The 22,882-nt window shown below is 44.9% G+C and overlaps 1 protein-coding gene and 1 long non-coding RNA gene across 2 annotated transcripts; one reads left to right on the forward strand and one right to left on the reverse strand.

Annotated features, from left to right (window-relative positions):
• Positions 1-393: 393 nt before the first annotated feature.
• Positions 394-19,594, forward strand: Tomm34 (translocase of outer mitochondrial membrane 34). Its single transcript, XM_005392455.2, has 7 exons — positions 394-615; positions 5,046-5,145; positions 7,152-7,304; positions 10,590-10,759; positions 13,707-13,854; positions 18,186-18,312; positions 18,549-19,594. Exons 1-7 carry the CDS (start codon positions 489-491, stop codon positions 18,651-18,653), a joined length of 930 nt encoding a protein of 309 aa, XP_005392512.1. The 5' UTR covers positions 394-488; the 3' UTR covers positions 18,654-19,594.
• Positions 19,595-20,714: 1,120 nt separating this feature from the next.
• On the reverse strand, positions 20,715-22,245 carry LOC106149405. The gene is made up of 2 exons (XR_001235564.1): positions 21,250-22,245; positions 20,715-21,149 (listed from the first exon to the last, which is right to left on the reverse strand). It is a non-coding gene; the product is annotated as an uncharacterized LOC106149405 (long non-coding RNA).
• Positions 22,246-22,882: the final 637 nt, after the last annotated feature.

Below are 22,882 nucleotides of genomic sequence, written 5' to 3' on the forward strand. Positions count from 1 at the left end.
CCTATTATTACCCATCCCCCAGAGAGACCTTCCCTAGCCGCCTCATTTAAAATACCTCCCCAGAAGAAAAGAAAAATAAATACCACCCACATGGTCACTTTCTATGGCATGGCCCTGCTTTTGTTTTCCTTACAGCACATTATAAAATAAGCACTTTCACTTGCTCGTGATTTGATTGCCTGCCCAACTACTCCAGAAAGGAACGTGTGCAAAGAAACTCGGCCTCCAGAGCTTCACCTATAGTGCTAAGGCACCCCTCCTAGTACCTAGGGTAACTCCAGTTACCTGGCTCGCCAAAGGAAGCTAGGAGTCCAAACTGAGCACGCGCAAAGTGAGGGGCTCTCCCGGCCTTGGGTTTGCGGAGGCTCCGCCCCCTCGCGGCCGCCGTAGCTGTGGGATTGAAGTCCTTGAGCTAGCTCTTCCGCCCGGACGCTGTTAGGCGCCGCTCGTCCGGGACGAGGCGTTCCTCATTCGCCAGTCCCGCCGGGATGGCCCCCAAACTCCCAGACTCTGTGGAGGGGCTCCGTGCTGCTGGCAACCAGAGCTTCCGCAGCGGTCAGTATGCCGAGGCATCTGGGCTCTACGGCCGCGCTCTGCGGCTGCTGCAAACGCGAGGTACGAACCCCCTCCAGTTCTCCAGGCCTGTTTCCTCCCGCACACACACCCCGGCACCTCTCTCACGCCGGCTCCTAGACCTCGCTCTGTCCCCGGCTTCCTGCGACTTTCGGGGGCGCCGAGTGACCCTCAGCACACTTCCTGCCGCTCCCCGATTTTAGCATCCTTCGAGAAACTTCTGGGCCCTTTCTTCCCATTTGCTTTTTTTTTTTTTTTTAACTGACTGCTTGGCCAGAATCGAAAGCTATTCAAGCCTGCCGGGCATGGTGGCACACGCCTGTAATCCCAGCACTGAGGCTGAGGCAGGAGAATCGTTGCGCGTTTGAGACCAGCCTGGGCTATAAAGTGAGCTCAAGGCCAGCCTGAACTGCATAGCAAGACCTTGTCTCAAAAAAGACAAAATAAGGAAAAGAAAGTTAATCAAGCCTCATTCTGCTCCTGCGGATATAGCTGAGCCCTCTTTACCCAGAACGCTTCGTTTTTCAATTAAATTAACATCAGGGGAGCACCTGTTACATACCTATCACAAGACAAAGAAGGTCTCACTTTCTTGTGGGTGGTGTGTGGCTCTTAAGTTAGTGAATAAGTAAACAAGACCTCTAGATAATTTGGTCTATGAAGAAGACATGTGATAACGTGATAGAGTTGACTGGAGCACGCTGAGAGTGAGAGGCCAAGGACAGCTCCCCTGAAGAAGGGCTGTTATTTGAGGTGATGTCTGAATGACGAAGCAGCTACCACCCCAGAAAAGTTTTGGTGTTGAGTATTCCAGGTGGAAAAAATAGTCATTCCCCTATGCTGCACGTGGAAGCCCACACCTGTGATCCTAGCGCTGGGGAGGCTGAGGCAGGAGAATGTGAGTTTGAAGCCAGCCTGAACCCCATAGCAAGACCCTATCTCCAGAAAAAACAAAAAAGAAAAGTTCCTAAACGGAATAAACGTGATATATTCAGGAGTCAAAGCACAGTAAGCCAATAGAGGTAATAGTAAGGCCTGAGGTAGGCAGAAGCTTCTTGTGTAGCTGATTTAAGCCCTCCTAAGGAGCGTAGATTTTATTCTTTGATTGGGAGCTACTGGAGAAGAGTAAACAGGAGTAGCATTTTCTTGTCAGTTCCCCCAGCCTCCAACTCACTTTAACCAACCACATACCTTTCCCCAGAGTCTTGCCTCTTCTCCAAAATATCTCATCCAGCCAGGTGTGGTGGTGCACACCCTCTGATCCCAGCACTTGGGAAGCAGAGGCAGGAGAATCACTATGAGTTCAAGGCCAACCTGAACTATATAGAGACCCTGTCTCAACAAAACGAAACAAAAAATCACGTCCAGGAGCCCACATGGTTAAAGCTTTGACTTCTGAAAAGAGCTTTGGCTCTCATTTTCTGTAAGTTGCTGTAATATGTTTCTCTTTGTCTTCCTCATCTTTCTCATCTTCATTCCTAATACTGGAGATTGAATGCAGGTTCTTCCAACTGAGTTGTAACACCCCACCACACACACACACACACACAGGGTCTCACTAAGTTGCCCAGGCTGAACTTGAATTTGTGATTCTCCCTCAGTTTTCCAGAGAGCTGGGATTACAGGTGTACACCACTGTCTTAGTTACTTTTCTCTCGTTGCTGAGACAAAATACCTAACGCCCAAAATGAAGGAAGGAAAGGTTTATTTAGCTTACAGTTTGTGGAGGTTTCAGTCCACACATGGTTGGCTCCGAGGCAGAACATAGCAAAGCAACAAGAGCAAGGGGGAATGGCAGTCGAACAGCAAAACAGCCAGAACAAAAGGGAGGAATCAGGGCCAGGAGCCTCTTTCCCTGCCTCACATTGTAAACAGGCTACCCCCACCTAAGGGGCGTGTAGCTCTCACATAATCTCCATGCCCTCCTCTTCCACAGGCTCAGGATGTATACAAAGTAAGCACCCTGGCTCCCTGCTGAGTCACTTAGCCAAACTCTAGACTCCCCAAGTTGACACAGTGTATCAACCATAGCAACCACCATGCCCAACTCGTCTAATTTTCTTGTCTGGCATTTGCTGAGTGCTGGACATTATAGATACTGTCTTTGTTTATTTGTATCATGACCTTACAAATACGACACTGTAGATGAGGACTCTAGAAAAATTAAATTGCCTTCCTCAGAGTTACACAATGAAGACATGCCAGAGGTATGGATCTCATTACTGAGTCCAAGTTTTTAACGGTTTAGTTGGACTGAACCACAAATCCGCAAATGCAGGCTTTTTTATTTTTTAGGAGTTACAGAGAGTACCCTTCCCTTGTCCCCCAAACCTCGTTAGGACTACCTGCTCCCTCACGTCAGCCTTATTTGATGAAGGTGCTAAAGAATATGAGAGATTGATGTTTCTGCCTTTTCTTTGATCCCACTCCAGCTGGCCTGGGAAAGCTGTGCTTTTGTGTGGGTTTATTCTGAGTCCCTAGAAGAGCTGGTCAGATGTTTTACATTTACCAGAGACCAGAGTTTGGTTCTGATCCTCTACTAATTTTCTAGGAAACTTGTAGGATGGTCTCTTTATTTCTCTGATCATTTTTCTTGATCCTCCAAGAAGCACAGGGAATATCCTAATGCAGTGAAGTGATACCCTCATGTAGTAGGTGAGCACACAGCATCGGAGGGTTGAGTGACTTGTACAAGATCACGGGCTGAATTGTAGATTCTGATGCCTTTTGCAGCACCCTACTGCAGTTTCTGAGCAGCCATGCTCTGGTGACCTGAGAGGGAACACGTGTTCTGAGTACTTGTTTCTTAAGGGCAACGGTGTACTTTATGTATCTCTACTCTGTTTCCAAGCCTGGCAAAATTAGAGAGAAAAAAAGAACTATTAATTTATTATGTTTGTTATTGTTAGTATTGAATGAAAGATATCAGATGTCAACATGGTATCATGATACTGAATGAAAAAGCAAGGATAGGCAATATGATGCCACTAAGGAAAAGTTTAGTAGATAATGATATTGTCTCTTACCTGTAACTATATATGTAATAAAAACAGGCAGTGCTGGAAAATTTATGCACCAGCTTTAGGATTGTGCTGACTGGGGTTGTATGGAGAGAGCACAGGGTGAAGGACAAAGATGAGTAGAGCTTTTGCCCTATCAAAAATTAAGAAGGCTGGAAATAAATATAATATGTTAAATATAGTGGAAAATACCGATTATCTGGTTTTCTAAATGTTTTGACTCTCTATGAGTACATGTTTATAGTACATAATGATTACATTCATTGCATGGCAGAGTAAGTACATGTATATAATGTATCATAATTCTTTTTATTTCCCTTTCCCTCTCCTTCTCCTCCCTCCCCCCTCCTTCCATCTCAATGTATGTTTCAATGTCTTAAGATCTTGTTTGCAGTCTTTCTGAATATATACCTAGGAGTAGAGTTCCTAGATCAATACCTATTTTTAATGTTTTGTTGCTGTTGCTTTAATTATGGCCTGTGGGTTTGAAGTGGTTGAAAAGTATTTTTAAAAGTGACAATCTGGTGCATACCTGTAAACTTAGCACTCAAGAGGCTAAGACAGGAAGATCAAGAGTCAAGACCAGTCATGTAGTAAGACCTTGTCTCAAAAAAAAAAAAATTAAGAAAAAAAAATCACTGTAGCCACAGTGAGGAAGTTGACCTTCTATGATTCCCGAGGGTAAGGACTGTCTTTAGAGAAGTGACTGATCATTCTCCCCATTGGGTACCTTGAATCTGTCTCCTAAATATCTTGGCAGACATAAATTAGTTACCATTTCCCTGACAAAGGCCTCTCTGACCAGGTAGAACCACTCTGACTCTCTTATCCCTATAACTCTCGGTCAGTTCATTTGTCAGAGATTTAATTATATGGTGATTTAATTATATGGTCTTTTTCCTTTTCTTTAGCTTTATTGGATTTACATGCTTTTTGTAATAAAATTAACACATATCCAAGTAGTTAAACATGACATTCTGTTTATTTATTTTTTACCATCCTGGGAATTGAACACGGCCTTTGTACTGGACTATATCCCCAGCCCACCCCCATTTTTTTTGGAGACAGCATCTAGCTAAGTCATTACATTGCCCAAGCTGGACCCAAACTTACAGTCTCATTGCCTCAGCTTCCCAGAGTGCTGGGATTGCAGGTGTGTGCCACCACACCCAGTTCAGCATGGATTTTCTGATACAGAAGCGAGGTGTTTCTTGCGTATCTTTTGCCTGGTATCACATTCAGTGCTAGATGAGTGAATGAAGAGATGCTTGGTTCCCTGTGAATAGCAGAAAGCTAGGTGTCCCCTCTCTCATGCAAGAACGGGTACACCAGGCTAATCAAGTTGCAGTCCTCTGCTTTCCCCAGAGCCAAGAGAGCTCCTGGCATGAAGGGCATCGCCCTACCCTGAAACATCCATCACTGATGATCTTCTCAGTCTATCTGCCTGAACAGGTTCTTCAGACCCTGAAGAGGAAAGCATTCTCTACTCCAACAGAGCAGCGTGCCACTTAAAGGATGGAAACTGCACAGACTGTATCAAAGACTGCACTTCGTAAGTGCCCAAGGCAACTTTGGGATGCCTGGAGGTCTTCGAGGATCTGGTTTATTTCTTCTTTGGAGGGTTCCTACCAGTTATATCTGTGGCAGGTAGTAGGAAATGTCAGTAAGGGACACTAGGCCGCTGAGAAGGAGAGGCTCCAGTTGGTCCTTGTGGTTCTCAGCTTCTTTTATCTTTGATGTTTCAGCTCTAGTGTTGCCAGTTAGAGGTAGATTTTCCAGGCTTTGTGAGACTTAGGTAAGATATGAGGGATGATCAAAATATATGGTCATTTAAATATTTAAATGTTTTTAAAAATTTATTACAGTAAAATACACATTTCTATTAATCCGCTCCTCCAAATCTCCCCCTTTCTTCAAACACACCTATCCCATTATTCTTGCCATTTTCTTTTTTTTTGTTTTTGTGTTTTGAGACAGAGTCTTACTATGTAATTCAGGCTGGCCTTGAACTCACTGTATACCCCAGGCTGACCTGGAACATGCAGTGATCTTCCTGCCTCAGCCTCCCAAGTGCTAGGATTACAGGCGTGTGCCACCATGCCCAGCAGTTTTGTCACTTTCTGAAGCAATTCTGAAATTCCTCTTTTGTGTCTTTATGAAATATGATCAGAAATACAGTGAATGCTGCTGAGTGCCATTCAGTGGAAAGGCAGGCTCATAAAAACATGATGCTGTGTTCTCATCTACCGTGTTCACCAGATGTGGCACCATGCGGCTTCTGGCTCTTCCTCAAAGCCAGAGTGACCAGAAAAGTTCAGGACAGCAAGGTAGGCACAACAGCATAACAAAGAGGACTTCCAGAACTGCTTTGGAAAGTGACCAGAATGATGGGAAAAGTGTGTCCAAAGCAAGGTGTATTAATAATAAAGTGTCTTTTACTGTAAAAAGTTAAAAAAAAAATATTCACTGTACTTTTTATCACATGGTGTAGAATTACAGACCCACGACTGACTTGCCTAAATGTTTTTCTGAGACGTGTGAGAGCAAAGAAAGAAGGATACGTGTTAATAGTTTGTCTCTAGAAAGGGAGACAGGAAATGGGTATCTATCACTGACGATTTATAGAGGACATTGAACAAGTTTTCATACCTCTTCTTCAGGCAAATCTTATACTGCCTTTGTTTATCAGCACTAAACTAGCATGCATCTACTCAAGCTTGGATTCTCAAGCTTGATAGCTGTGATGTAGCCTTAGATTCATGCCCTGGTGGTAGACAGGCGAGGAGCAGGAAGGGGAGCATGCTTATTGAGTGTGTGGTAGGTATCCTTTGAGTGTTCACAATCACTCTTTGGGGTAAGTTTATCCTTTTTTGTGTGTGCGTGTGGTGCCGGGAATTGAATTCAGGGCCTTGTGCTTGCCAGGCAGGTGCTGTGTCACTGACTACATCCCTGGCCCTAGTTTACCCTCTTTCCCAGGCCAGAACTGAGTTCTCGAAGATTGGACTGGAGTTACATGGTTAATGCAGAGGTGGAATCCGGAAACCACCCTAGCTGACTCCTTTGTTAGTCCGAGTGGGTCAACAGTTTAAAAAAATATATGATAACATGAAAGCCATGAGGCTCTTGTTTGTCATTTTGGGGTGTGTATTTGTTTTGTTTGAGACAGGGTCTTGCTGTGTAGTTCGAACTGACCTTGAACTTACAGTGTAGTCCAGGTGACCTTGAACTCTGAGCAGTCGCCCTGCCTCAGCCACCCAAGTGCTGTGATTACAGGCATGTGCCACCATGCCTGCCTTATCATTTTAGGAGGGATTGAAGCTATGACATTTGATGCATACGCACACAAATTTCACAATATGCATGACTCTTTGCCCTCTTTCCATCCTATTTCAACCTAAGTTGAAAAGCCCTGCTCTGAGGTTTGGCATTTTTAGCAGTATCTCTTGGCCAGAAATTACCTCCAATATACTAAGTACTACAGATGACCTTACCTAGAAGAAACTGCAAGGGAGTCCTGGTGGCCCATTTGGTAGATGACATTTTTGCCTTCTGTTGCAGAGCACTGGCCTTGGTTCCTTTCAGCATGAAGCCCCTGCTGCGGCGAGCTTCTGCCTTTGAGGCTCTGGAGAGGTACCCTCTGGCCTATGTCGACTATAAGACTGTGCTGCAGATTGACAGTAGTGTCATGTCGGCCGTGGAAGGCGTAAACAGGTGAGCCCAGCGCGCTATAGAACTTCTCCATGGAAATCTGTTTTCCCTGCTGGGATTTGAGCCCTTGTGTTGTTGTTTTATGGGAGGGATCCCTTTGGTGAGTCATAGAAAACTCCTAATGAGTATGTAGGGAAAATGTAGAAGGGGAATCTGTGGTTATATTTCTTAGGCATTTAAAAGGAGTAAAAATTACTGAGATTGATTTTTACCTAGATGTGTGAATTCATTTACACAGTAGTATTTAGCTCTCTTTAACATATCGTGCCAGGTTCATTTGGGGATACAAAATTTAAGAGATTGAGACCCCACTCTTCTACAAATACCTAGCTCTAATTGGGAGATTTTTTTTTTTTTTGGTTTTTCTCTGGTACCGGGAACCGAATCTAATTGGGAGATTAAGGCACATGCATAAGCAGCTAGTCCACAGCCTATAGGGATGTTGTCAGGATATTGTACTGTGACTTTTCATGAGATCACTCAGGTGAAATATCTTCTGGGCTTCTCACCCATGGATGGTTTTTATTTCATATTTCCCCTCACTGTGTGAGTTGCTAGAAAGCCAAATGCCACACTAACAGAAAATCTTTGTCTCCATAATGTTTGGTTTCTTGCTTTGCTTTTGACAACACCGTCTGTTTTGTTTTTGCTTTGTTTTAATTTCTTTCATTCAACAAAATCCACCAGTTATGTATTACACTTTATATAAGGACCTACTGACAGGCTGAGACATATCCCCAGCTGAGCTATATCCCCAGCCCCAGTCTTAGAGATTTAAGCATCATCAACACAGAAGTGGATTGAGACTGTCTTATTTTTCTCTCTGCTGAGACAAAATACCTGACACCCAAACAAACCACCTTGTGCTCTCATGAGGCTCCTGGTCTCTGGGGAATACTGGAGACCAGAATGAGCAATCTCAGTACAGTGAGTGAAGTGATGTGATAGGAGACAGCACAGGGGCTCTAGGGACAGAAAGTCACCCAACCAGCTAGAAGGATGAGGGAATCCAGAGAGGGCTTCTCAGGGGAGGTAAGCTAAACAGAGAGATCTGGGGCAGGTGACTAGCCAGGAGAAAAGATAGCAGGTGCAAAGGTGAGGGACATGAGGTATCAAGGTACTGCGTGGTTCTACAGGTTCTACAGGTAGGAGGCTAAACATGGTCCTGGTTGTTGAGGCCAGGTTACACAGGGCCTCGTCTTCGGGGATTTGGACTTAAACCAGAGCAAATGTGACCTCAAAAAAAGGTCTTTATCCTCTAGCACTCAGGAGGCTGAGGCAGGAGGATTGGTGCAAGTTCAAGGCCAGCCTGGACTACATAGTGAGTTCAAGGCCAGCCTAAACTATATAGTGAGACCCTGTTTCAAAACAAACAAAAAGTAGCTCCAGGGGAAAGCCCTGGGTTCTATCTGCAGTCTGAGGGTGAGGGGTGAGGGGATGTAAGGAAGGTAACTGGGCATTTAATGGGTTTGGAGCAAAGCAGAAAAATATAGGCCAGTCATAGAGGTTTTTCTTTGTTGGGGGTGCCAGGACTAGAACTCGGGACCTTGCACTTGCCAGGTAGGCACTGTACTGCTGAGCTATATCCCCAGCCCTAGTCATAGAGATTTAAGTGTCGTCAACACAGAAGTGGATTGAGACTGTCTTACTTTTCTCTCTGCTGAGACAAAATACCTGATGCCCAAACTTAAGCAAGAAAAGGTTTATTTGGTGCTCAATTTGTGGAGATTTCAGTCTGTAATCAGCTGGCTCCAGGCAGGGTGGCATGGTAGAAGGGCAACAGTTCAAGGCTGCAGAAGTCAGCAAAAGCAGGCTGCGGAAGTCAGCAAAAGCAACGAGCAGAAGAGGAGAAAGAACAAGAATCTCCTCCTCCCTTATGTTCTGTGCAACCTGCCTGCCTTTGGGTGAGTATAGCTCTCAAATGTGCCCTCTTGCACAAAGTAAGGACCCTGACCTCCTGCTGAGTCACTTAGTTAAACTTCTAAACTTCTCAAGTTGACACAATGAACAACATCCTAGAGCAGTGAGGGCATGTCCTCCACCCACTAGGATGTAGAACTGCTGACTTACTTAGTTCAGCTTCTAGACTTCTAAAATTGACACAATGTACCAGCCGTTACAGAGGCTAAGAGAGAAAGAAATAGTTCAGTGCAGATAGAGCGGGTAGAGAGAGGGCGTAGCTGTAGGAGAGGTCTGCCTGGGTAAGGTCTCCAAGAGATCCAGAGCTTTGGTGGAAGGGTTGTCCCTTTTGTCTCCTCTATTGTGACAGGAGAGAAATAGGGAGGACTTAGTACCCAGACAGGTAGGTTTGTATTTGGGATATGAGGAAGTTTGCTTTGAAAATAGAGAAGGGTTAGGGAACAGATTGAAGGAGCTTTAAAACAGCGGGGCTGACCAGGAAAACTGTTTTGGGGGCCTAATCGGAGACCATGGATTTGTAGTAGTCTCAGTGTGTGATTTTCATTCCTGTAACATGCAAACATGGCTGTAGAAGCAGGAAAGGTATAAAGTTGGCTTTTTTCACTCATTAGGTCCCAAGTGACAGGCTTGGTACTAGAGATCAGTTAACAAAATGGACATGGTCCCAGAGCAGCATGTTAAGCTGAGAACCAAAGAATAAGTAGGAGTTAGCTGGATCTAGAAAATTGGAAAGGAAAGTAGAAGACGTTTCCAGATAGAGAAATATGAGCACGAGGATCAGGGGGAATGTGGAACGAAGTAAGAGTGAAGTAGGAGAGGGGTCTAGACCTCACATGTTAGCCTAGGGAAATGGAAACCACTAACAAGTTTTAGGATTTGAGAACGCCTTAAACTTGGCATTTTAAAAAGAAATCTAGCTAGGTGCAGTGGCACACGTATAATCCCAGTAGTTGGGAGGCTGAGGCAGGAGAATCAAAAGTTGGTGTCCTACCTGGAGATAAATATACTTCAGTGTGAAGGCCCTGAGTCCAATCCCCAGTTCCAAAAAAAGAAGCTGAGCATTGCTTGCGTGGCTTTGTACTAGATTTACTGAGAAAATGTAAAACATTGAAAACATGAGATCTTTCCATGGGGAATGTGTAGTCTTTCTGAGGGCAGATCGCCACTTTACAAAGTTATGACGGGATGACCAGGCTGAAGGCGAGGAACGTTATGATGGCTGATCCATATAGGCGTGTACTCGGGCAGACTTGTGTTCCTCCGATGCAGCATGTTAGAGGCTGCAAACGGATGTTCATTCCAGGCGAAGCGCGATAACTGACTCTTCTGCTAGCGCAAACCTCCCTGCAACCCTCCCTCCTCTTCCAGAATGACGAGAGCTCTCATGGACTCATTTGGGTCTGAATGGCGACGGAAGCTGCCTGCTATCCCTGTGGTGCCTGTCTCAGCCCAGAAGAGGTGGAATTCCTTGCCTTCAGAGAACCACAAAGAGACAGCCAAAAGCAAATCCAAAGAAACTGCAGCTACGAAGAGCAGAGGTCTGTAACTCCCTGCCCAGATTGTTTCCTCAGCTACACAGTGAGGTGATGATAAAAGCTACCTCAGCTATACGAATTAAACAATATAAGGTATATCAAACCCCAGCCTGGCATCCAGGTATGTGGTTTTAGTTCCCCTTCCTCTGGCAGCATTTTGCATGTTTTGCTTAGGATGTTTTTGATTGCAAGAAGAAAAATATGATATGACAAAATGGTAAAGAGAGTTTATTGGTTCAAATAAGTGACAAATCCAGAGAGAGGTCAGGCGAGGCGTGCCCCTCCGTTCCCCGCATGTCCGACAGGCTCTTGTTTCAAGACTTCTCCCCACTCTGCCTCATCGTGTGTCAGGGTTGTCTTCAGGCAGGCTCTCGTAATGGTACAACAGCCCAGCCGTAGCAATGCCTGGCGTATAGCCATAGAGATGCTAGTTATTTAGAGGAAGGAAGAAGAGTTTTTCTCTCTCCCTTCACAAACACTGTAGCTCATATATTTTCTTAGTTTGTTCTGGTCCGATTGATCACAGGCCACTATATCAGGGAATGAGTCATTCCCTCCTCACTTCCCCATTACTTGGGATTGAACCCAGTGTTTCTATACTAAGCTATACCCCCTGTGCTTTTTAATTTTTTATTTAGAGACAGTCTACTAAGTGTCCACATGGGGCTTGAACTTTTAGCCCTTCTGCCTCACCATGCCAGGGTGCAGGGATTACAAGCATGAACCACCACGCTCAGCACTAGGAGTAAGACTTTGTGACAGCTCAGCCCTGGGCCATCCGCCCCACTTCTATAACGACGGGGTGATGCTTTCCCGTGAACACATGCCCTGTGTGAATCCCTGGAAGATGAGTAAGAAAAGATTGAAGTTGGGCAGCAGGAGACTGTTTACTGGGAAGCTGTTAGGATAGTATAAGGGAACTGTCCCAGCCCAGCAAGCTGTAAGGGTTGAGGTTACAGAGGTGCAGAAAGGAGCAGGGCTGGAGCCCTAGCATGTGTAAGTAACCCTTAGTTAGGGCAGAAGTTACTCCTCTTTCAGGAGAGGGGTATCTGGCCATGGGTAGCTCTCGCTCTGGTTTGTAGGAGCCTGGTAAGTGTTCCCATCCTTCCCTAGAATGAGAATGTGGGGTGCTAATGAACTAGAGAGCTTCACAGTACCTACCGTTTATTTTGTTCTTTTGAAGCCACTAAGCCCTGTGCGTTTCAGTGTGACACGGAAGACAGAGGCATTCTTGCCCTCCAGGAAGCTTTTGCTCCGGGTGTGAGACATGGAAACAGAACACTTTAGAATACCAGGAGGAACGCATGCTGTAGTCTTTAGTGTTCGGAAAATTCAAATTAGAGGTGGGCTTACGTGTGTTTGGGGAGTCAGGGAAGGTTCACAGAGGAGATGGCGACGGAGGTGATGCCTTGAACTAAACCTTGGTGGTGAGGTCGTCAGGTGGGAGAGGGACAGAATTCTTGACAGAGACATGGAGGGAGTTGGAGGGTGAAAGGGCACAGGGTAAACAGTGGGAATAAACATGAGTGCAGTGAGGTACGTGTCAGAGCCACGTGCACACATGCGAGGCCACGTGCGAGGCCAGAGCTGTGCACACATCACAGCCCGCTGTGGTACTTCTAGAGAAGCTCACGCTCATGTGCAAACACAGTTACATGCGTTAACACAGATGAGTCTCAGGAATATAATGAGGTGGGGGGAGTGATAAAAGAATACACAGACTTATTTACTCTCTACATGAAGTTAAAAAACAAGACAACAGTTGGGCGTAGTGGTGCACACCTGTATTCCCGGAGGCTGAGACAAGGTTGCTGTGAGTTTGAGGCCAGTCTGGGGTACATAGTGAGTTCAAGGCCATTCTGAACTCTACATAGCAAGACCCTATCTCAAAAAAACAAAAAAATTGTAAAAATTGCCAGGTATGGTGGCACACGCCTGTAATCCCAGCACTCGGGAGGCTGAGGCAGGAGGATCACCAGGAGTTTGAGGCCAGCCTGGTCTTTATAGTAAGTTCAAGGCCAGCCTGAACTGCATTGTGAGACCCTGTCTCAAAAAAAAACAAAAGAAAAGAAAAAAAAAAAAAACAAGGTAATAGATGATTTATAGGTACTATCATACATAGTTATATATATATTTTTTAAAGCACATAGGAAAGCAGCACAGAATCAAGCATAATAGTTTGGTACAAGAGCAGACTGAGAGAGGGCCCTTCAGGACCTCAGAGGCACTGCACTAGTAATGTGCTATTTCTTAAACATGAAGATGAATTCAGGGCTTCATTTTATTCTTGCAATATTACCCTTGTTAGAAATATTCAGTATTTTGTAATGATAAACTGGAACAGTAACCTGGGGCCAAGCAGCGAAAGGTCTTGAACACAAACATTAGATTAGGTTTCACCTTGCTCTTGCCTTTCTCTCCTTGAAAGATGGAGGATGCTCAGGCGCAGGCCAAAATCGGGTAAGCAGGCTCTTCGGCCCTTTTTCAAAAGCCCTGAAGCTACAGCCTTTCTTAACTAGATGCTGGTTTATTAATACTTGCTCTCCTGCTCTAAGTTTACTACACTTTCTCTTGCATTCTCAGATCTGATTCTCCCAATTACCCTTTTGTGGAGTAATTGTGGCTCCATCATAGTAGTAAGGAAATTGAGGTCTAAAAGTGACTCAAACCTGGGTTGCTTTTTATTATGTGTATGTTTACTATGTGCATGTATAAACATGTTTATAACATGAATCCCCAAGATCTTCTGAATGAAAATGGTTCAGTTCCCCCAGAAGCCATTAATTAATGGAGGGAATCACTGGTCAGGAAGGATGACTTGCAAAAGTGTAGGCAATCGTGGGGGCGGGGGAGTTAGAGATAACATAGAGGAGCTGATGCTGAAGAGATCTTCCTGATCTCATCTGGGCACCTGCTCCATGTTTTTTTCCTCTTCTGAATTTGTATCTAGTGCCTTCTGCTGGGGATGTGGAGAGAGCCAGAGTTCTGAAGGAAGAAGGCAATGAGCTTGTAAAGAAGGGCAACCATAAGAAAGCTATTGAGAAGTACAGTGAAAGCCTCTTGTTTAGTAACCTGGAATCCGCCACTTACAGCAACAGGTATCTTCTACAGAGCTGCTGGCTTGGGGGATCTCAGGAAGTTGGATGTTTTGTTCCATAGTCCTCTCTCCAGCTGTGGTGGGTGTTTCGGTCGCTGGCAGTTAAGTCATATGCTCAAAATAGGCATTCACACAAGTGCCAGGTACTATGAGCCAGGTGCTGCCAGTGCTGTAGCTCTCTTAAGGGGGTGGAAACTAAAGAATGCCAAAGGGTAACCTGGGATTTCCTAGTCTCTCCCCCCAGAATTTTTATTAGTCACCCCCAACAAATATAAGTAAAAGCAGTGTGCTTGCCGTGTAAACATAACCCTTTGCCTCACCATCCTCCTGCTCCCTGCCTCATGGCTTCTGTAAGACCTTCCTGTTGGAAATACCAGCAGTCTTTGTCTGAGAGTACTGGCCCACAATCCTGAGAGTGAAATACCTGTTTCCTGGCCTGGGAGTAGGAGCAAGGGGTGCAGTTTAGCCTGAGAGGTTAGACTTGGGGGCCTGTGGAAGGCTGTGCCAGGAGCTCACATCACTGACCACTGATAGTGAACTGTCCCTTTATTGTGTGGGACTCACTGCCCTCTGCCACAGTGCTAGGAGGAATAGGTGGGAGGTCTTCTGCTTTAACATTGAGAAAACCAAGCCTCAGAGAAGGAAGGACTCTGCGTGCACACACCAAACCAACTAGTGGCATCAGAATTGGAGTCTGGCCCTAATGAGATCTGTTAGTTTTACTCTCAGAGCTCTATGCAGTCAGCAGGGTACCCTCTATGATCCAAACATTTATTATAAACATTTTTTAGAAAGCCAGGTATAGTGGCGCAGGCCTGTAATCCCAGCACTCAAGAGGCTAAGGCAGGAGGATTGCTGAGTTTGAGGCCACCCTGGACTACATAGTGAGCTCAAGGCCAGCTTGAACTACAGAATGAGACCCTGTCTCCAATGAATGAATGAATAAATGAATTTAACTCATAGAAATTCCACAGCAACATGAGGTGGTAGAAAGATAATTAATCTCATGTCAGTTTAGGTCTGGTTTTGTTGCCAAAAAGTTGAAAATTTTGCAAGTTTGGATTTTTGAGTTTTGGACCTGGGGCTGATTGAACCAGGGGCGCCGAGCTCTCCAGGCTAACTGGAAGGAGGCTGCGGCCTATTCACTCCATGTTTATGTGGCAGCTGCTGATACCTGTCTGTTCTTTGGCCTTTATGCTGGTAGTCGACCCCATTAACCCATTCTCCTGGATTTTTTTTTTTCATCACAGCTAGGATAGTATTTTGTTTAAACACTGTTCTTTAAGTAAATGTGTCTGTGCCAAACTTGTGGTTACACTTGTTTTATATCATCGTGTAGAGCTGATCTTTTCCTCATTTTTCTTAACCATAGCATACCTGGCAGTCCTCCCAGTTCTGGCTGAGCTTTTGGATCATTTTGACAAATTCCAAAAATGATTTTACGGGAAAGCTTTTGGTTGTGATTGTGTGGAGCTTATAAATTTAATTTAGAGGACTAATTAAAAAATGAACTTTCATGCATTGTGGCTGAAATCATACCACATCCTATATGTAGTTTTAATATTTTACCTCATATATACCTACCTATGGAGTAGTACTACCTACCTACCACTGTTACGGAACAGTGTCTTGTCCCTCACTCTTTTTTGGTTTGTTTGTTTGTTTGTTTTTGAGACAGGGTCTCGCTATGTAGTTTAGGCTGGCCCTGAACTCACTGTGTAGCCTGGGCTGGCCTCAAATTCACAGACATCCTCCTGCCTCAGCCTCCCGAATGCTGGGATTATGGGCATGTGCCACCATGCCCAGCAGTTAGGGATTTTTTGAGACAGTCTGACTGTGTAGTTCAGGATGGGCTTGAACTCACTATGTAGCCCAAGCTGACCTCAAACTTGTGGCGATCCTCCTGCCTCAACCTCCCGAGTGCTGGGATTATAGGCGACCATCATGGGGCCCAGCACCCTGGCTTACTCTTTGTGCAGCTGAAACTTGACTGTGTGGTACCACTTAGTACCCAGCACCTACAGCTTGCCAGATCCAGCATGAACTTTCTATTTAATAGTTCTTTCAAGTTGTTTCATAGGCCCATTCCACCCAAACAGGCTAGAGAAGATGAAAAGATGAATTAATGAGTACATATGGCAGTGCTGAGATTTAAGTCAGGTCCTTTTTTTTTTTTTGGTACTGGGGTTTAGATCCAGGGCCTTGTGCATGCTAAGTATGAGTGTGATCAAAAAATACAGTGATTTAAAAATTATTACAGTAAATTAAACCCACATTTATCCTACTGTTCTGTTCTTGCCACTTTCTAAAGCAGTGCTAGAAGTCCTCTTTTGTGTCTTTAGCACTTGTGCTATTTATATGCTTCAGTGTCCTAAAACACTTACCTTTCATGGTCATATTGATGATAGGGAGAAGCTAGAAATCCACAGTACCAGATCTAGTGGATGAGGACACACCATAATGTTATCACAAGCCTGCCTTCCCGCTAGATAGCACTCTGTGGCAGTCCCCATGTTTTTTATCACTTTTCAGACAGACAAGAAAGAGGACTTCCAGAACTGCCTCAGAAAGTGGCAAAAAGCTGGGTGTGGTAGCGTATACCTGTAATCCCAGCATTTGGAAGGCTGAGGCAGGAGGATCGTTGCGAGTTCTAGGCCAGCCTGAACTGCATAGTGAGACCCTGTCTCAAAAAAATAGAAAAAAGAAAGAAAGTGGCAAGAGGGATAAATGTGTTGAGGGGGGTGGTGTAAGAGGATTAATGGCATTGTCTTTTACTATAATAAAATTTTTAATTAACTATGCATTGTATATTTTGAACACCCCTTATATGTGCTCTACCACTTACATGAGGGGAAGAAAATTCCACAAAAGTTATTCAGGAAAAATTGGATAAAATTTTATGTCATACAATTTAAAAACTTTATGTAAAGGTCTTCGTTGAGCTTTAACAATAAAAGAGCTAAATTTTAAAAGTGAATCAGTTGCCACCAGAATCGTGGAACAAATCTGCAACCAAAATTATGGCAAGAATTAAGTCTGTGAACCAGACTGTACTGTTGCCTTCCATGTTGGCAGAAATTAAAGTTTGAGACCTAGGTTTGGTATAATTGTAGGAAAATAAACTCATGTCAACTATAGTTGTTGACAGTACTTTCTTTGGAGAATACTTGGGCAGTAACCAACAATTTAAAATATATATGTCTTAACTCAGCAGTCCCTCCCTCATGGGTGTTCACTGTAGTATCATTTGTTTATAGACTGGAAACAAAATATGACTGATAAGGACTTGGTAAAGTAGATACATCAGACTAATGAATACCCTGTACCCACTAAAACCTGAGCTGATAGGATTGAATCAACTTGGGTAACAAGTTCTAGGACATCTGACAGTTGTGATTTTAGTGATTGTCTTTGGAGAAAAAGGCCAGACTTCAATGAAGAGAGATGTACTTTTCCCCTACTGATGGAGAGTATTTTGTTTTATTGATATACATAATTATTTTATCCCAGCATTTTTTATGAAAAAATTTCAAATTACAGGAAATTTGATTTGGTTTTTTGGTTTTTTTGGGTTTTTTTTTTTTCCGGTACCAGGAATCAAACTCATGACCTTGTGCTTGCCAGGCAGGCGCTGTGCCGCTGAGCTAAATCCCCAGCCCCAGGAAATTTGGAAGAATAGAACTTGGAATACCATATACACTACCATCTATAGCATTAGTGGCAAACCTATGGCACGTGTGCCACCATGGGCTGTGTGTTATCACTGAAAGGTTCACCATCACTGACAGTAGCATTGTTATTCACTATGTCGTTCTTTAGCTATTTGTCAGTCCCTCTCGTTATTCTTGACACATTTCAAAGTAAATTGCAGACCTGTTTCTATTTTTTTACCCCTAACATGTCGGCATGCTTATCATTGACTGGAGTTCAGTATTTGTGTTTGATTTTTCTAACAGATACTCTTTTACTCCATCAAAGGGGTGGTCTCAGGATGGCTTTTTCTTTTCTTAAAAGTGCCTGATAAGAGAAAGTGAAGTAGATGGTATGACAGAACCAAACTGTCCCAGGGTCAGGAGTCATACAAAGCCATCTGGTTTGCACTTCAGACACCTGGTAGTAGTGGTAGCACCTTGGACAAGTCCTTTCATCCCTCTGAACCAGCTGAAAGTTTTTTGTATTTCTCATCTGTAAGAAAGGGTAGGATTACTGTGTCAAAGAAAATAGTAACAGCACAGAGTAGGTGTTCAGCAAATCAGAGATCAGTCCACAGCTGCCTTCCAGTTCTTGACACCCAGAGAAATGACTGAACCCTACAATGGTCTTTCCCATCAGAGCGCTCTGCCATCTGGTCCTGAAGCAGTACAAGGAGGCAGTGAAAGACTGTACGGCAGCCCTCAAGCTGGATGGAAAAAATGTGAAGGCGTTTTACAGACGTGCTCAAGCCTATAAGGCACTCAAGGTAAAAGGCCTTGCCCAGAAGTGCCACCAGGGCTAGAGAATTACGCCAGTGCTGTCCTTTGGAGTGGAGTCATGAGGTGAGGCAGTGCCTGCTGAGTGCCTTCTCCTGGGCCCCAGCATCGCTCAGGGCATTTAGGGGCTTGAAATCACTATGCTGCCCCAACAGCTATGCCCACCCCAGCCGGACCTCCCTTCCTCCAAACCCGCTCCCCATGCTCCTCTCCTCTCTCCCATTAGGACTACAAATCCAGCCTTGCAGACATCAGCAGCCTCCTACAGATTGAGCCCAGGAACGGCCCTGCACATAAATTACAGCAGGAAGTTAACCAGAACCTGAAATGAAAACTCAAAAAGGCAGCGGGAACCCTCTACCTGACCTTCCCAGAGAAGCCAAGGCCTCCCCTCTGCATCGGTCCCTGAACCCAGCATGCTCCAGAGGGAGCCCTGAAGCACCCCCACCCCAGCCCCTCAGAGGCAGCAGCCTTTCATCCCTGTGGAGCTTCATTTGTTCAAATTAAGCTCACTGTAGTCAAGCACAGACCTTGTTTTGCCACAAAGCTCCCCACTCCAGCTAACGTGTGAGGCTGGAGTGCTGTCCCCATCCCTGCTTCACACAGCTAGAGAGGATCACACACAGGTCCTCATTAGCAAAGCACTTGGCTTTGTTCCTGCCCCAGTGTGGTGCGGACTGAGTGCTGCCCTGTAGCTTCAGCAGACCCCCGCTTCTTTGCAGTTAACCTGAACAGAACCCCTTGGGCAGGGGTTGGTATGGGGTGTAAGGAAAAGTCCTGGCCCGCCTACACAGAGCAGCCTGTTGAGCTGGACCTCCAGGGCTGCCATCTCCCTGTGGGTGCAGCTGCTGTCCCCACCCGCCCTTACCACAGTCTTCTGTGTCTGAGCCCCAGTGCCTTTAGTCCTGGCCCTGCTTTGGTGGGAGGGCAGAGCCCTGCCTGTTGGAGGCTGTCTTGCTGCTGCTGCTCCCATGTGTGTGGAGACACCCAAAGTGTTTCAAGAACCCAGTGGTTATGGCCGCTCCTCAGTGGGGTCAGTGTCCCTCCATCCTGGGCAGGAATCTGCCTTTTTCTCCCAGCAGTGGCTCCTCCTAGCTTCTTAGTTCTTTGTAATATGTTAATTTGAAGTGACTGATATTGTTGAACTGTGTATTTAAACTGTTGCATTAAAAGCTTTCTTTTGCCCACATCTGTTGTACTTATACCTTTTCAGCTTTGTGGCTGGAACTTCATAATGGTAATAAAAGTTACTGCTTCTGGGGTTTTCATCCATTCACTGAGCAGATGTACTGAAATGTCTGTGTAGGCCAAGCACTGTGTGTAGGGCTAGGTAGATAACAGTGAATAAATAGATACTGTACCTGCTCTCAGAGGGCTGACGTTCTTGGTGGGATGGCAAGAAGCTAATCAGATAACTGGCCAAGTGTGAAGCTGCAGCTGGCTGGAGCACTGTGAAGCAGACATCCGATAGTATTTTAATCTGCCTATGTGGGGAGATGAGCACAGTGGAGGGTAAAGGAGGTAGTTTGTAGTGCGTTTTGTTTTGGTTTTTGAGAAAGGATCTTCAACGTCCAGGCTGTCCTTGAATTCACTGTGTAACCCAGGCTGGCCTCAAACTTGTGGCAAGCCTCCTGCCTCAGCCTCCCAGGTGCTGGGATTACAGATGTGCACCACTACACTCAGCTCATACTGAGTTCTAAAGTGAGAAGTTAGAGCCAGGTATAATGGCGCATGCCTGTGATCCCAGCTACTAAGGAGGCTGAAGCAGGAGGACAGTGAGCTCAAGGCTAAAAGGGGCAACTGAGTCCCTGTCTCAAAATTAAAAACAGAGGGATTGGGGAAGGGGTTAGTTCAGTGCCTTGCCCAGCATGCGCAGTGCCCTGGGTACAATCCTCAAAATGCAGAAGTAAAGCAAATGAACTGGGGAAGAGGGGAGAGCATATGTGAGGACCCTATTTGGAAAGACATGGTAAGGGAAGAGAGGGGCCCAAAAGTGCCATTTATTCATAAAACAGGGCCAGACATGGTGGCGCACGCCTATAATCCAAGCACTCGAGAGGCTGAGGCAGGAGGATCGTTGCGAGTTCAAGACCAGCCTGGGCTGCAAAGTGAGCTCAAGGCCAGCCTGACCTGCATAGCGAGACCCTGTCTCAAAACGACAAAAATAAATTCACAAAATATGGCATAGGATGAGGCTGGGGAGCTTTAGGATGTAGCCAGAAGGTGCTCTCCCTTCCTGAACTGGGTACTAAATTGTTTCCACCTTAATGAAGTAGTTTCATGACTACACAGCAGAGCAGACAGTTTGTATTGTCCCTCTGCTTCCATCAGCACACCCAAGGCCTAGCTCACAACTACACACTCTACCCCTCCCCAAAACAATTCAGACAAACACATGTGATAAGCTTTATTATTCTTACTATCCGTCCATCATCTCCAGACTGTCTGGAGATTAAAATCTGTTTGCCAAGCCAGGCATGGTGGTGCACACCTGTGATAGCAGCACTCTTACAGGCTGACGCCAGCACATCACAGGTTCGAAGCCAACCTGGACAACTCAGTGAGATGCTGTCTTGAAAGGGAAAAGGGCCGGGAATGAGGGGACACGGGATATACTGTAGCAGTGATAGCAAGCGATGGGTACCCGTACTGCAACTCAAGACCCACTTATTTATTGCAGAGAGCCAACACTGCAATTAAACCTCAATACTGAGGTTTTAATTTATAAAAAATTAATACATTAACAACTTTTGTCTTAAGAACAAACGCACGCCATAGGTTCACCACCACTGCACTGTAGCACGAAAGCCCTTGTCTGTCTTCATTACTGCAAAAAAAAAAAAACCTGTTATAGCTTAACATTTCTAGGAAAGAGACAGGTAACTATCAGTGTGATTGTCTCCAGGGCCATGATTTAATTCTGTTACCTCAAGAGAAGGGGGATGATGGCATCTCCTGCAGACTGTGTGGAGTCTCCTAGGCATGTAAGTTTCATCCTTATTCAAATAATGGGCAGCTACTGAAGGACTTGCACGAGGATGAAACTTCAGGTTTTCATTCTGAGGAAGCCATCTCTGCATGACAGAGGACAGGGTGGAAGAGGCCTCCACACATGCAGTGAAGCTAGTGAAAGGCTGTTGCGAAAGTTCAGCTGAGCTTGAACTAAAATGGTGGTAGTGGATTTAGAGAAGTAGCAGGGTTTGAGAGTAGAGGTAAAATTGATAGACTTTATATGGAAGACAAGCGGGAAAGTGAAGCAGTGGCAGTGGGGGTGGGAAAACCTTCAGGTCTTGGCTTTTGGAACAGAATGAGGGTGGAGCCACTTTACTAAGAAAGAACATGAAGAGAAGCAAAAAATCAGGGAGCAGGTATGCTAAGTCATGAGTTTGGATTTAGACATGAGTGGGAAGTGTTAACCAGAGCCAAAAGCAAGTAGGGTGTGAAATCTATGGTTCAGAAGTCTCCAAGAGTGGAATGAGCTGTAGAAAAAATGGAGTCATGGTAGAATAGTACAAATTGATGATGTAGTTCTAAGTTAGCAACGAAGGAGGAGACAGTGGGGAGAGAAAAAGAGAGGCCAAGAATCAGGCCTGAAGAAATGCTGTTCAAATGACATCTAGCTAAATTTTTTCCTGCTCTGTGGGCTCTCTTTTCACTCTTGGTAATTTTTTTTGCAGTGCAAAAGATTTTTAATAGGATGAGATCCCAGTTCTTTGTAGTGTTTCCCGTGCATTCAGGTTTTTGTTCATGAAATCTTTGCCTACACCTATGTCTTCAAGAGTTCTTCCTATTTTATCTTGCAGCAGATTTAGTGTGTGATTTGTTTCTTTGGTTATCTTTTTGAGATTTCAGACTGACCTTAAATTCACTTGGTAGGCCAGGCAGGCCTTAAACTCACAGCAATCCTCCTGCCTCAGCCTCCTGAGTGCTGGGGTGACAAGCTTGTGCCACCCTGCCCAGCTAGTGTTTCTGTTTTAATATTTAGGTCTTTGATTTATTTCAGTTTTAGTTTAGTGCATGGTGAGAGACATGGGTCTAGTTTTAGTCTTTGGCATATGGAAAACCAGTTTTTCCAGCAGCATTTATTAAAGAGGGTATCTTTCTTCCAGTGCGTGTGCTTGGCCCCTTTGTCAAAAATAAGGTGCCTCAGTGTGTTTGGAGTTATTTCTGTATCTTCTAATCTGTTCCATTGATCCTCAGGTCTGGTTGGTTTTTTTGGGATAGGGGTGGTCAGTATCATGCTCTTTTTATCACAGTAGCTTTATAGTATAATTTCAAATCAAGAATCACTGTGGTTCCCCCGCCTTGCCTTTGTTGCCTAGGATTGTTTTTGCTCTGTCACGTCTCTTCCGATTCCAAGTAAATTTTAGGGATGATTTCTCTAGTTCTGTGAGGTATGCTAATGTATTTTGATTGGGATTGCAGTAGATCTGTATAGTGATTTTGGGAGTAGGGCCATTTTCACTAAGTTGGTTCATCCTACCCATGATATCTTTTCATTTTCTGATATCCTCTTCAATCTCCTTTTTCAGAGTACATTTTCAATGTATAGATCTCTTC

Source organism: Chinchilla lanigera, unplaced genomic scaffold, assembly GCF_000276665.1.
Source record: "Chinchilla lanigera isolate Chin_1 unplaced genomic scaffold, ChiLan1.0 scaffold00044, whole genome shotgun sequence".
Lineage (NCBI taxonomy): Eukaryota > Metazoa > Chordata > Mammalia > Rodentia > Chinchillidae > Chinchilla > Chinchilla lanigera.

Coding starts and splice junctions, on each gene's coding strand:
- Tomm34 (XM_005392455.2), top strand. CDS start 489: ATGGCCCCCAAACTCCCAGACTCTGTGGAGGGGCTCCGTGCTGCTGGC. Junction 616..5,045: donor GCGGCTGCTGCAAACGCGAG/GTACGAACCCCC, acceptor CTGCCTGAACAG/GTTCTTCAGACCCTGAAGAG. Junction 10,760..13,706: donor TGCAGCTACGAAGAGCAGAG/GTCTGTAACTCC, acceptor ATTTGTATCTAG/TGCCTTCTGCTGGGGATGTG.